This window comes from Salvelinus namaycush, chromosome 3, assembly GCF_016432855.1.
Source record: "Salvelinus namaycush isolate Seneca chromosome 3, SaNama_1.0, whole genome shotgun sequence".
Lineage (NCBI taxonomy): Eukaryota > Metazoa > Chordata > Actinopteri > Salmoniformes > Salmonidae > Salvelinus > Salvelinus namaycush.
The window spans coordinates 73542254-73556010 of NC_052309.1; the positions used below are offsets into that span (position 1 = coordinate 73542254).

The 13757-nt window shown below is 43.8% G+C and overlaps 1 protein-coding gene across 1 annotated transcript; it reads left to right on the forward strand.

Moving 5' to 3' along the window:
* The first annotated feature begins 27 nt into the window (after positions 1-27).
* On the forward strand, positions 28-13373 carry LOC120037695 (zinc finger CCCH domain-containing protein 7B-like). Its single transcript, XM_038983687.1, has 23 exons — positions 28-196; positions 454-521; positions 675-711; positions 994-1191; positions 1619-1777; positions 2189-2269; positions 2488-2541; positions 3017-3059; positions 3177-3373; positions 3466-3886; positions 4033-4094; positions 4289-4397; positions 5098-5256; positions 5431-5639; positions 6282-6382; positions 6471-6652; positions 6971-7047; positions 7169-7335; positions 7631-7736; positions 7943-8051; positions 10103-10236; positions 10459-10628; positions 10837-13373. The coding sequence occupies exons 2-23, from the start codon at positions 463-465 to the stop codon at positions 11015-11017; spliced, it is 3015 nt and encodes a 1004-aa protein (XP_038839615.1). The 5' UTR covers positions 28-196; positions 454-462; the 3' UTR covers positions 11018-13373.
* The last annotated feature ends 384 nt before the right edge of the window (positions 13374-13757 follow it).

Sequence of the window (13757 nt, forward strand, 5' to 3'; positions counted from 1 at the left end):
AGCAACTCAAAAACAAGCTAGGGGGGAGGGAGTGCACTGTTCAGCTGAGGAATTGGAAGTGAAACTCACATGTAAACTGTCCATGCAAAAATACCCTTGCACTGGATGGCTGGTAGCTGTACAGCTCTAAATTCTCTGTGCCGAGATTTTCCTCTGTCCACAGCAGTAAACGTCGATTTATGTGTTTTATCACCAGGTGGGTTGTAACTTCCTCGAATCGTGCCCAGCTAATGTTAGCTAGCTAGCATGAAAACTTGGGGCATGGTTAACTATTTATCTAGCTAACGTTAGCTAAACAAAACAAATATTTGGCTAAACTGGCCAAGTATTATTTTCTCGTTGCTGTATACTTCGCACGAGCTCTTGAACCTAGTTTATTTATTCTGGCTAGCTAACGTTAATTCGATAGTAGACGTCAAAATTATGTTGATATGGGCCTTTCTCTTTTTACAGTGTGCAGAGATGGACTTGGACCGTCAAAAGCGCCAGGAGGGCATTCAGAACGCCCTGGGATTCATACAGTGAGAAATAAACATTTTCCGTGCAATCCCCACAAGTTGTCAACTAAATTGTAGCAAGTTGCTCTCTTACTAGTCATTCATCCTATACCCACAAACGACCATACGGCACTAGTTCACTTGTATTGATAGGTTATCTTTTCCTCTGTGTCCTAGGTCTTCTTTGCCTTATCCAAAGCCTGAAGGCTATAAGGTAGGGATTAATGAATGTGATGACTGTCTTCTCTCTTGACCTTAGTCTAGGCATGTCTACACCCCCTATACTGTTCCAAAGAACATGTTGTGTGCTCACAGTCATGCAGCGTGCCCTTTGCAACGATTTTCTCCTTTTCACATTTGGTCCATGGGAAAAAAGTACCAAAACCAGCCATAATACTGATTAGACAAGTCCATGTCCTTTATGGCTTTTCCTGTGTGCTGTCTTTATCTCACTCTCATGTCATATTCCTCTCCTCCTCCCTGCATGTCCCTCCAGGGGTTTCTGACCAAGTTGGTGTGTAACCTGCTGGATGAGGGAAATGCAATGTTCAGGGAGGGTGAGTGGCAGCAGGCCATAAAGGACTTCAGTGAGGGTGTTAACGTGGCCCACTATGCCCAGGCTGAGTCTCTAGAAATCCCCTCAGCCCTGCTGGAGAGTCTGTATTTCAACAGGGCAGCAGCCTACCACAGCATGGTGAGTCAGTGGTGTGTCACCAGGATTATACATCTTTGATCCACAATATGGATGATTGAATGAGGTTCACGATTCTGTATACAAAAGGTATGAAGTCGTCTCTTAAATCTAATATTTAATAGCAAATGTGCTGTAGTGGGCAAATATTGAACCAATGGTGAATACCCATTGCACTCTCTCTATTTCAGTATTTTGTGTTGTTGCATCACATTGTTTCATTGCATCATGTGCAACATGTGTTTCAGCCTCATTGAACTTTTGGCATCATGCCACACTTCCTCAACTTCCCCTTGAAGTTACAGAGCCTGTATCATCTATCATTACCCCATTCTCATTAGCCTGTATTAACCACTGTATGGCCTTAGTCTTTCACTCTGTGGCAGAACTCACACGTTACCTGTCATCTCTTTCTCTCCATCTCTCTCAGGGGGAGTATGAGCAGGGTCTGCAGGACTGTGACAGTGCGCTGGCGCTGTGCAAAGACAGTTGCAGGGCACTCTACGGGAAGGCTCTATGCCTGCGGGAGCTGGGCCGTTTCAGAGAGGCCTACAACTGCAGCACGGGCTGCCTGCTCACTACGCCTAACGTGAGTAACATTATGAATTACCGCTTCACATCAGAGACTGTTTTCTTGGAGTAGAAAAGCATGCACACCTTTAAAAGGTTAAGTAGCATATTGTTTTTATCTATAAAATGTCTAGCACAACTAGCAACATTTATTTTTACCACTTGACATATATAATTTGGGATTCCTCATGATGATCCGCTAGTGGAGAAGGAGAGTTTCATTTCATACAAGCGGATTTGTTTCCACATTTACTTCTCCTCTCCTTCGATTACCTTTTGATGTTTTTCAAAAGAATGTGAGAAGATGGGGGGAGACCTCACACCGTACTTTTGAAGTATCATGTAGCTCAGAATAAGTGTTTGTAATTAATTTAATAAAAAGCTTATTAAAATGTCAATTTTTTTAATTATTCTATTGTACTCTTCATAGGACAAACATGTGTATGAGTTGGCACAGGAGCTAGCTAACAAACTGGGACTGAAGATACGCAAAGCCTATGTTAGCACACAGGTGAGAATCCGTTTCCAAAGCAGAAGGTCTAGATTCAAACAGCATGGCAACTTACCTTCCATGATTAGTGGCTTGGATTCAATTGTTCTCAATCTGCCATTCTCTGATCAAATCTGCCCTGGTTTAAATCTCAATTTGGATTCATAACAATTGAAGTCATTAAGTTTGACATTTTCTTTGTTGCCTCTTTATGGAGTTAATATTTGTTTCCTTTGCAGGAGTCGGCCACATCTGAGCAAAGTAATGGGAACACAGTTCCTTTTGCAGGAGAGGCAAGTATAACAACTTTCACCATTACACTTTTAAGGTTGCACTATGCAGAAATCGCTCTGCCATTTCCTGGTTGCTAAAACTAATAGTTTGCGTAATTATAAGGTAATTATAAGCTAGTATAGTTTAGAGAATCATTGTACCATCTAAACCGCTCTGAAATATATTTTCCATAACCAAAAAAACTTTTCAGCTGTTTGAAGCTGGTGTACAAAACCGAAAGTAAAAGACACAAAAACAAAACATAAGAACGGGAAGCAGAAAAATAGAGCACATAGAAAAGATCTATCGCTTTTTAGACTTGCTTTCAAGTAGAATGATAGATCTATAACCACATTTCTATGTGAATTTAGTCGGGCTGCCCAAAAACGTACATATTGCCACTTAAACTGGTTGAGATTTGGAATGTACTTTGGTTTACCTGTTGATTTATTGTCACTTAATCAGAAGCTGTTGTCTTTCTCTTTTCACCTCAAGATGTATGGCAGTGGTCTGGATTCCTTAAGTGACATCTCATCAGGTAGTAATTCTCCTGACCAGAAATGTTGAATTACCTATCACATTGTAATGTAAAGACTATCAAAGAAGATTTCTTCTAGAAAATTAAACTCACCTGTTCCCTCATCCTGTCTTTCAGTTGGTTTCTCCTGCAAGCCTCTATCTGCCGCTATCCCAGTTAGTGATGAATCCTCTCCCTCTGGTCCTCTGGTCTACTCCAAACTTCTGGGTAGCCCTGTCCAATGCCCTCGGGGGTTGCCCTTCTCTGTGCCTGAGTCAGAGCACCTGGGTGACAGTGAGCTGATGGGAGATGATCTAGACAGCCTGCTGGACTGTGTGAGTTTGTCTACTGGTTGACGTAGTATTCAGATATAGCTTCCCTGAATCTGTCAATGCAACTTCTCATTCTCCCTCTCGTTCTCATTCAGATTCCCCCTCAACGTGCCTTTCCCATCATCCTCCCCAGCTTAGCTTGTGTCCCCATCCAGCTCCCGTTTCCCTCAGGCCTGCCCGCCCCCTCGCCACGGCTCCCCCCAGCCTTTTTCAACTCAGCCATCAGCCAGCTCAACTCTCTGGACACCTTCCCAGGCATGGGTGGGGGGGATGCCCTAGGTGCGCTGAACTCTTTAGATGGCCTTGATGCACTAGACTCTCTAGATACTTTAAACAACCTGGACACCCTTTCAGGCCTTGGTGGTGGGGATGCCCCGTCTCCCACAACAGCACTCTATTCACTTGATGCCTTAGATGCCCTGGACAGTTTCTACCCACTTGGGGGCGCAATAGCAGCCAAACCAGTGGTGGTGGGGGGAGGGGGGCTGGACTCCCTCTCTGAGTTCAACCTGCCTGGTGAGTCGATTGAGGGTGATAATGTCTTGTTAGCTTATAGCAATGTATATATGGTTAATTTTTCTTTTAATGTTTAACACCAAGAAAGTTATGAACCTAATGTAGATGTTATAATTGATTGTTTTTTGTTCTCACGCTATCTTAAGGTGCAAGAATCTCCTACAATGTTCTCTCTGCAACATGTTCGCCCAAGAAGTCCAACCACACAGTAAGCCATTTATTTCTGTCAGCAGAATTTGTTGGACTCCCTCCCGTACATTGTGTACATTTAAATTAAAACATTTATTATGCAACGTTTAGGTCACATACAACTTTGTAGTTGGAGTTCACCTTTTACAGCGTCATGCTAGTTTTGCCTTGACATATTAACCTAAATTAATTTCTATTACCATGGCGATGTAGGTGGTAAAGAATTGCCAGGTCTCCTCCAAGCTCTCTCAGCTGATCAAGAACCCCGTAGCAGCCACCCATGACTTCATGCAGGCCTGTGCCACGTGCTACAGCTGGAAAGGTACAGTAGTGGACATGATTAACTTGCTCTCAGACAGTGTCCTTCCCCCAGTTTACTACTTAATGTAATTTTTTTGTTAGTTTTTTGTTGTGTACTTTTTCTCCCCAATTGGTAATTAGTCTTGTCCCATCGCTGCAACTCCCGTACGGACTCGAGAGGTGAAGGTCGAGAGCCATGCGTCCTCCCAAACACGACCCCGCCAAGCCACGCTGCTTTTTGACACACTGTTCGCTTAACCCGGAAGCCAGCCGCACCAATGTGTCGGAGGAAACACTGTACAGCTGGCGACCGAAGTCAGCGTGCTTGCGCCCGGCCCGCCACGAGTCGCTAGAGCGCAATGGGACAAGGAGATCCTGGCCGGCCAAACCCTCTCCTAACCCAGACAATGCTGGGCCAATTATGCACCGCCTCACGGGTCTCCCGGTTGCGGCCGGCTGCAACACAGTCTGGGATCGAACCCAGGTCTGTAGTGAAGCCTCTAGTCTGTAGTGAAGCCTTAGACCGCTGCGTCACTCGGGAGGCCCCCTACTTCTAACTAATAAGACTGACAGTTTCAAGGGCATCATAGCACTGAGGTTCACCTCTCTATTGTTATCATTCTATGTCCCCCCTTAACTCCCCTTTCTCTCTGTCTCTCTAACCCTCTTTACCCCTTTACCTGTATATCACTCTCTCCTCCCTCCCTTTCTCTGTCTCTCAGGTCCAGGGGTCCTGGACTACCAGCACCAGGCAGAATTGGCCCACCGTTGTAAGCGGGACATTCTTCTGTGCAGGATCAGGGCTTCAGAGCACCCTGTCTGGAACAGGGTGCGACCCCGCCCCACGCACAATTTTACTGGGGCGTTTATGCTCTGCAAGGGTACGGAAAACAACAGTCACTGATGTGGGAAAGAGGCTCTGTTTAGATGAAGATAATCTGTGTGTGTGTCATAGGTCAAATTACCCAGTTTTAATCTGTGGAAAAAAGGTCCTAAAGGTTAGCGTTGGTCTCAGTTTGTATATGTAGTAATCGAAGTTCCTTCCCTCTGTGCAGAGGTGCTGGAGACTCAGAAGTGTAAGTACAGGGAGGGCTGTACGTTTGCCTACTGCCAGGAGGAGGTAGATGTGTGGACCCTGGAGAGGAAGGGAGCCCTGAACAGAGAGCTGCTGTTTGACTCGCAGAGCCCCAACAATGACAGGCCCACACTCAGCATCACATGCCTGCTGCAGCTCCACAACGGCATGTTCATGTACCTCTGTGAGGTAGGACACACACACACACACACACGCACGTGTGCCCTTACACAGACACACCTCCATATGTCCAAGCTTGACCAGTGAAACATGGTCGAGGGCTGCGAGTCCCGACAGAGATCGTTGCAGAGCGGTCGTCATTTTTCATGCTGCGGGCGGGATCGTGCAGTCAGACAGACGACTTTGGGATGAAAGTATTTTTTGTTGTCCCGCAGATTATTTGGAAACGGTTGTCTTTCTGCTTTGTATGCTTAAAAGCACATATTTTTTCATTATTCACACTCTGCTTCAACTTCAGTAGCCTACCTCACCTCTCCTATTTGGGAGTGAGAGTTCAAGTGTGCCTAGTATGTGTGGTCTCATTGAAATAGAGTAGGCTGCCTACATGGGCGGAGAATCACGTGGCAGTTAACTTAAATATGATTAGACTGTAGCTTACTACAGTGTGTATAAATAGATGTTGATAATGGAAAGAAGTGGAGGGCGCTCAACCAACGTGAGATGAGGTGCAATAAAAATGGGATGGAAAAAATCTGTCCCGCGCAGACCTCTAAAACATGCCGTTCAACCTTACTCATGCTCCCCCCTACTTCTTGTCTCTGTTTACCTCAACTTTCCCCCTCATTCTCTCCCCCCTTTCTCTCTACTCAGGAGTGCTATGACAGTAAGCCCAGGATCATCAGTAAGCACAGTAAGGAGGTGCCGTCCACCTGCTCCAACCCCTGCGCCCGACACCCATTCGACAAAAACAAGTGAGTCATGTTTGGTCCCCTCCCTCCCTCACACACACACACACACACACACACAAACCCTCACTCTCCCCCCCTCTGTGCCCTGCAGGTGCCTGGTGCATGCGGTGAGGTCCAGCAGTGTGCACTACACTAAGATCCGCCCGCTGTACACCCAGTGCCAGTTGGACGTGTGCCGCCATGCCCAGCGCTACGGCTGCCAGCGAGAGGACAGCTGCTCCTTTGCCCACTCTGTCATAGAGCTCAAATGTTGGAGGCTGCAGAAAGACTCTGGTACAGTCAGATTGATGCACACACACTCATGAACATTGTACTTGGTCTCAGACACAGAGAGCCATATTTATTCCTGTCTAATAAATGTGAAAACATTTTTAAATGTAGAGGCCGATCTACAATAAAACATCTTTATTTGTAAATGTTAGTTTCTATACTAAAAGTGAAGAAAATTTCAACAAAGTCCAGTAGGTGTCAGTAGACACTGCCGTTCAATCTTGTCACAGTTGATAAACAATGTTTGTAAATACTGTCTGTAAAAAGTGATGCCTAGGCTCGACTAGGCATCACTTTTCTGTGTATGTTCCTGTACTATAGGCATCACTCATGAAGAAATTGTTCAGGAATCCAAGCGACACTGGCATAAACAGGAGCAGAACACACACAAACCCAAGGTATAATATCCCTGCTATGCTACATCTCATAATATGGTGAGGCAACGGCTCTTGTGTAGTTTGTCTGATTCTCTCTACCTTTTGCCTCTCTGTTTTTGTCCCTGTGACTCGTTGACTATAGCCGGTGTACATGCCACCACCATCTTCATCCTCAAGTGGTGGAGGTGGGGGAGGAGGCTATAGCTTGAACCTGAAGAGGAAGTTTGTTTGTGGTCAGTGCTGGAGGGACGGGCTGGTCAGCGAGCCGGACAAAGCTCTTAAGTACTGTACAGCCAAGGCCAGGCACAGGTGAGGCTGCACCCTACCTAGCATCCCTAGCCAGATGGAGGCCAGTGCTTCACTGTAGTATGCAACAATTCTATATGACTGACCACTGTTATTCACTATTGTCTATCAAATGGCCAATGTATGTTAGATGTGTAGTCTGAGATGTCTGTGGTCGGTTTTTTGAATAACAAAAGAGACTGTTCATCTCGTGGACACAAACCAAGGTGTATGAAGCGTTTACAGCGAAGCCCTATGTAATTTAGGATAGTATCTTTCTGGAAAGTCCACCATAACTCTCACATCTCTCTCCCTGTAGTTGGACGAAGGAGCGCCGGGTGCTGTTGGTGAAGTTCTTCGAGGGAAAGAAGTGGGTGATGGTGCGGACGTTGCCTTTTGCCAAGACCTACCCCCAGCAGTATGACGTGTGTGCTTCCCCCTGCTACTTCTCATACACGATCTGCTAGAAATGATTTTTGATAGACTCAACCAAGCATATTATCATTGTGTCTATTTAATTTGTAATGAACTATTATGTTAGTGTAATCATGGGTAACGATATATATTGGTCAGTTGAATTTAATACTTAATCATTGACACTGCAAACTTGTTTCCACAAACATCCACACAGATATGTGCCCATGTGGTGAAGCAGAAGAAGTGCCACTACATTGGGAACTGTGCCTTTGCCCACAGTGAAGAGGAGAAGCAAGTATGGACTTATATGAAGAACAATGGCTGTAAGTTTACACTATATTTTCATTATCCATTAAACCTTTTGTTCCACATTATCGCCTTTGTTTACGTTGATCTATGAGCAGGATTGGTTCAGATGCCTATTATCCCCACTAGTACACATTACCTCAAATTTTATTGGTCACATACACATGGTTAGCAGATGTTAATGCGAGTGTAGCGAAATGCTTGTGCTTCTAGTTCCGACAATGCAGTAATATCTAACAAGTAATCTAACAAATTCACAACAACTACCTTATACACACACAAATGTAAAGGGATGAATAAGAATGTGTACATATAAATATATGGATGAGCGATGGCTGTGCGGCATAGGCAAGATGCAGTAGATGGTATAGTATATACATATGAGATGAGTAATGTAGGATATAAGCATTATTAAAGTGACTAGTGATACCTTTATGAAGTCCATTTATTAAAGTGGCCAGAGATTTGAGTCTGTATGTTGGCAGCAGCCTCTGTTAGTAATGTCTGTTTAACAGTCTGATGGCCTTGAGATAGAAGCTGTTTTTCAGTCTCGGTCCCAGCTTTGATGCACCTATACTGACCTTTTGAGTGTTTTAGGTGACAAGCCACATTTCTTCAGCCTCCTGAGGTTGAAGAGGCGCTGTTGCGCTTTCGTCCCCACGCTGTCTGTGGGTGGACCATTTCAGTTTGTCCGTGATGTGTACGCCGAGGAACTTTCCACCTTCTCCACTACTGTCCCGTCGATGTGGATGGGGGGGGTGCTCCCTCTGCTGTTTCCTGTAGTCCACGATCATCTCTTGTTTTGTTGACGTTGAGTGTGAGGTTATTTTCCTGACACCACACTCCGAGGGCCCTCACCTCCTTCTGTAGGCCGTCTCGTCGTTGTTGGTAATCAAGCCTACCACTGTAGTGTTGTCTGAACTTGATGATTGAGTTGGAAGCGTGCATGGCCACGCAGTCATGGGTGAACAGGGAGTACAGGAGAGGGCTGAGAACGTACCCTTGTGGGGCCCAGTGTTGAGGATCAGCGGGGTGGAGATGTTGTTTCCTACCTTCACGACCTGGGGGCGGCCCGTCAAAGTCCAGGACGCAGTTCCACAGGGTGGGGTCGAGACCCAGGATCTCATACTTAATGGCGAGTTTGAAGGGTACTATGGTGTTAAATGCTGAGCTGTAGTCAATGAACAGCATTCTTACATAGGTATTCCTCTTGTCCAGATGGGATAGGGCAGTGTGATTTGCGATTGCATCGTCAGTGGATCTATTGGGGCGGTAAGCAAATTGGAGTGGGTCTAGGGTATCAGGTAGGGTGGAGGTGATATGATCCTTGACTAGTCTCTCAAAGCACTTCATGATGACAGAAGTGAGTGCAATGGGGCGATAGTCATTTAGTTCAGTTACCGTAGCTTTCTTGGGAACAGGAACAATGGTGGCCATCTTGAAGCATGTGGGGACAGCAGACTGGGATGTGGATTGATTGAATATGTCCGTAAACACACCAGCCTCCTGGTCTGCGCATGGGCCAGCAGTCTTGCGAGGGTTAACACGTTTAAAATGTCTTGCTCACGTTGGCCACGGAAAAGGAGAGCCCACAGGCTTTAGTAGCGGGCCGTGTCAGTGGCACTGTATTGTCCTCAAAGCGAAACAAAGAAGTTGTTTAATTTGTCTGGGAGCAAGACGCCGATGTTCGCGACAGGGCTGGTTTTCTTTTTGTAATCCGTGATTGACTGTAGACCCTGCCACATACGTCTCGTGTCTGAGCCGTTGAATTGCGACTCTACTTTGTCTCTATACTGACGCTTTGCTTGTTTGATTGCCTTGCGGAGGGAATAGCTGCACTGTTTGTATTCGGTCATGTTTCCAGTCGCCTTGCCATGATTAAAAGCGGTGGTTCGCGCTTTCAGTTTTGCGCGAATGCTGCCATCAATCCACGGTTTCTAGTTAGGAATGGTTTTAATAGTCACAGTGGGTACGACATCTCCGATGCACTCGCTCACCAAGTCAGCGTACATCAATGTATAATCATTAGTATTGTTACTTACGTTCTTCTTTGAACCTGTTCCTGAAGTGAAGGATATGCAGCAGATGTACGAGATGTGGCTTACAATGACGAATCAAAACCGTCCGGCGGATGACACCCTGATCACCCAACACATAGAGGAGAAGCAAATTGTCATGCCAACCGACTATGCCGAGCCAATGGTGAGTGAAGGCACTTACTCACAAAACCTGTTTGTTGGATGTAGAACGCAAACAATACATTCACCTTTCTCATTTGTAAAAGCTATCTACCATTATCAAGAAGGACTACATTTTGATAGTGTGTGCGTGCATCTTCATGCAATGTATGCGTATGTCTGTCAGTACGTTACGCATTCATAAACACTATGAAAACAACAGTTTTACTGTGCGTGTGTATTCTAGAGCGGCTTCCACTGTCGTCTGTGTGGGAAGCATAGTAACAGTGAGCGCCAGTGGCAGCAGCACATCTCCTCAGAGAAACACAAGGACCGTGTATTCAGCTGCGAGGGAGAGGACGAGAGCCTCACCTGGACATACCGCTTCCCTGGACGCCGCCTCGCCCTTTGTCCCAGGTAACACTCGCCCAGAGTCACAGTACTGGGTCTCAATACTGTAGTTCCTTTCTCATTACCCATCAAGAGATGCTCTGTATATGCACACAGAAAACAACTGGGATATGGCAGGGTTCACTTACCACACCCTTGTCCTATTTGTTCCTATCAAATTTTATCGGTGCACAGTGATTGACGTATGTATAATATAGATCAATGTGATTGACAGGCTGGAGAGTGGCTGTCCCGAGGGGGTGAGCTGTGACTACGCCCACAGTGTTGAGGAACTGGTGGAATGGCAGGAGAGGCGGGAATTCCTGCGGCGGAAGCTGGCCAAGGCCCGTGAAGACAAGCTCATCATGCCGGACGAGTTTGACTTTGGGAAGTACAACTTTCTCCTGCAGGACTGAAGCCCCTGTCCCCTATGTGAGACACTTTCACCTGTCAACAGACAGCAGTTGTCTGTTTTGTTGAAAACCCTGGGGGGTATTTTTTTTATTAGTTAACAGTAATACAGTTTATACCTGTTTGAGCTGGTTAGGACTGCAAGTGCCTTATTTGTCCAATATTTTCAAAAAGGCTTAACAAATGAGATCTTGGTGCCTAATTTGAGTGGGGGGGGGGAAGTAATTTAGCACTGCCATTTAACAAAACCGTACCGATCAAATATCTCCATTAATAGTTTGTTTACTCTATGTATGTCTTATTGAGGGATATTAAGAAATCATTTAAGCTTGCGTTCTGATGGGACTCTTTATACAACCCTCAAACTTTCACAATAGTTCTTTTCAAATGAAAACCGATTTGCTGGAAGGCACAAGTTATTGTTACAAGTTACTTTGTTAATGTGTCTTATGCCAATTAAAGCTGCAATGTGTAACTTTTTTGGTGACCTGAGCAAATTCACATAGAAATGTTAGTTATAGAGCTGTCATTCTCATAGAACAGATCATTCAATGTGCCCTATTTCTATGCTTAATGTTCTTAAGTTTTGTTTTTGTACACCAGCTTCAAACAGCTGAAAATACTATATTTTTGGTTATTCGAAAGATATTTCACAATTAAGATGGTACAATGATTCTCTACATTGCTTGTTTTGTCACAAACTGAAATTAGGCAAAGTATTTTAATTTTAGCAACCAGGAAATTGTGAGTGATTTCTGTATATTGCATCTTTTTAAAGAATTTGCTGCTGCCATTGTAGACAGACAAACATTACAGAATGTGATCACAGTAATACCAGGGGTACTGCAGGGTGTTCATGGAAATATAAAAATATATATTTTATTTCAATGTTTTTATCAATATTGCGAGCAACAAGATTAAATTTAATTTTAAATTAGACATACAATATAAGAGGATAATACCTTATTTCTAATGATGTGAACTCTAATTCTCAACTCCTAATATTGAGAGCTAATTGCACTCACAGGACAGTGTTTCTCCTATATTCATTTAGCAGCGGTGTTAGCAGCGGTGGCTCACCGCTGCTAAATCATTGCCACCGTTCCAAAAAATATGATTAAACATTTTCGGGTTGGTAAAATGTTTTCAGTGTAAACATAAACAACTAAACCAGATATAAAGTATGTAGAAATGACATAATGGAGCTATATATTTTAAATAAGACCATTTAAGAACAACCACCAAAATAACTAGATAGTAAGGGAAAATTCAAAACATTTCATGGAATTAGATTTGAAGTAACTCCAATAGCATAAGAACATGTTGTAAGCCATGGCAAAATGGGTAAAATTTCAGATAATTTGCTTTAAAACTGCACATTTTCTGTCAGCGGCACATGTATATGCCGGAGTTGGCGTGGGTTTGAAACCTGCCCACTCCCCTTTGACTCACCCGGTCTTTCAAATTGTACTCTCTCTTCAATAAAGCAAAAATTATGAAAGGAATGGGAATGCCACACTCTTTCAACCAAAAAATCACTTAAACTTAATTTTCTCTCAGCCCGATGATAAAATGTGTGGAATTGCAGGAAACTAGCTTTAAAACAGTAAAATTTTCTCTCCGCTTTCATGACAATCAAACAATACAAAATTTGTCTCTGCGGCCAAGAGGAGGGCCTCTACAATTAGCGGTCGGACTCTACCACACCTACCACTACTACTGGCTAAATAGATTGAGGATGCTAACTAAGGCCTTACCTGTGGGTATATAGTTGACCCATAATTTAATATCCAATACAAGGGAGATTGGAAGTTCCTCAAATGTGCCTGTAGTAGTAGTTCCTATCTAGCGTATAGACTCACTCATGGTATGCTGAAGACAAGATTATTATCTGCCCAGTAAATTTGAAGATGTGAATAATGTATCTCCACATATGTAGTCCTGCACATTAATACATATCAATGTTGGCAAACAATAAGTAATAACATGGTAGTTAAACCTAGCAAAATAATCTTATTGATTTTTATACCTTTGTTCTTTGTTACCAAATCATACTTTGTATTGTTGGGTTCAGAGTATGCTTCTGGGTGTGTCATTCCTGTTTTGCAAGGGTGGTGACCTAAAAACTAAGACTGTCATTCTAAATAAGGAGAGTGAGAATACATAATTCAGAGTTGTGCAGATGAGAGCATTTAGCCTGTAACCCTAGAAGCGAAAAGAGGCAGTGAAGCATACCTAGTCTCAGAGCATTTTGTGTTATTCTGTATGTCAATCGAGACACAGATTTAAAAAAAAAAAAAAAATTTTTTACATTTATTTTACTTTTTTTAACCTTTTAATTTAACTAGGCAAGTCAGTTAAAAACAAATTCTTATTTTCAATGACGGCCTAGGAACAGTGGGTTAACTGCCTTGTTCAGGGGCAGAATGACAGATTTTTACCTTGTCAGCTCGGGGATTCGATCTTGCAACCTTTTGGTTACTAGTCCAACGCTCTAACCACTAGGTGACCTGCCGCCCCAGTATGATATGACATAGTATGATATGTTACGTTTCGTATGGTATGTGTTAATTTGTGGATTTCCATCTCCCGTACAATATGTTCCGAATTGGCAAAATGTATGATATGTTACAAATTCTAGCTAGGTGTCTAATGTTAGCTAGGCTAGGGGTTAGAGTTTAGGAGGTAGGCTAACATGCTAAGTAGCTAAAAAGTAGTAAGTAGTTCAGAAGTTGTCCATGATGA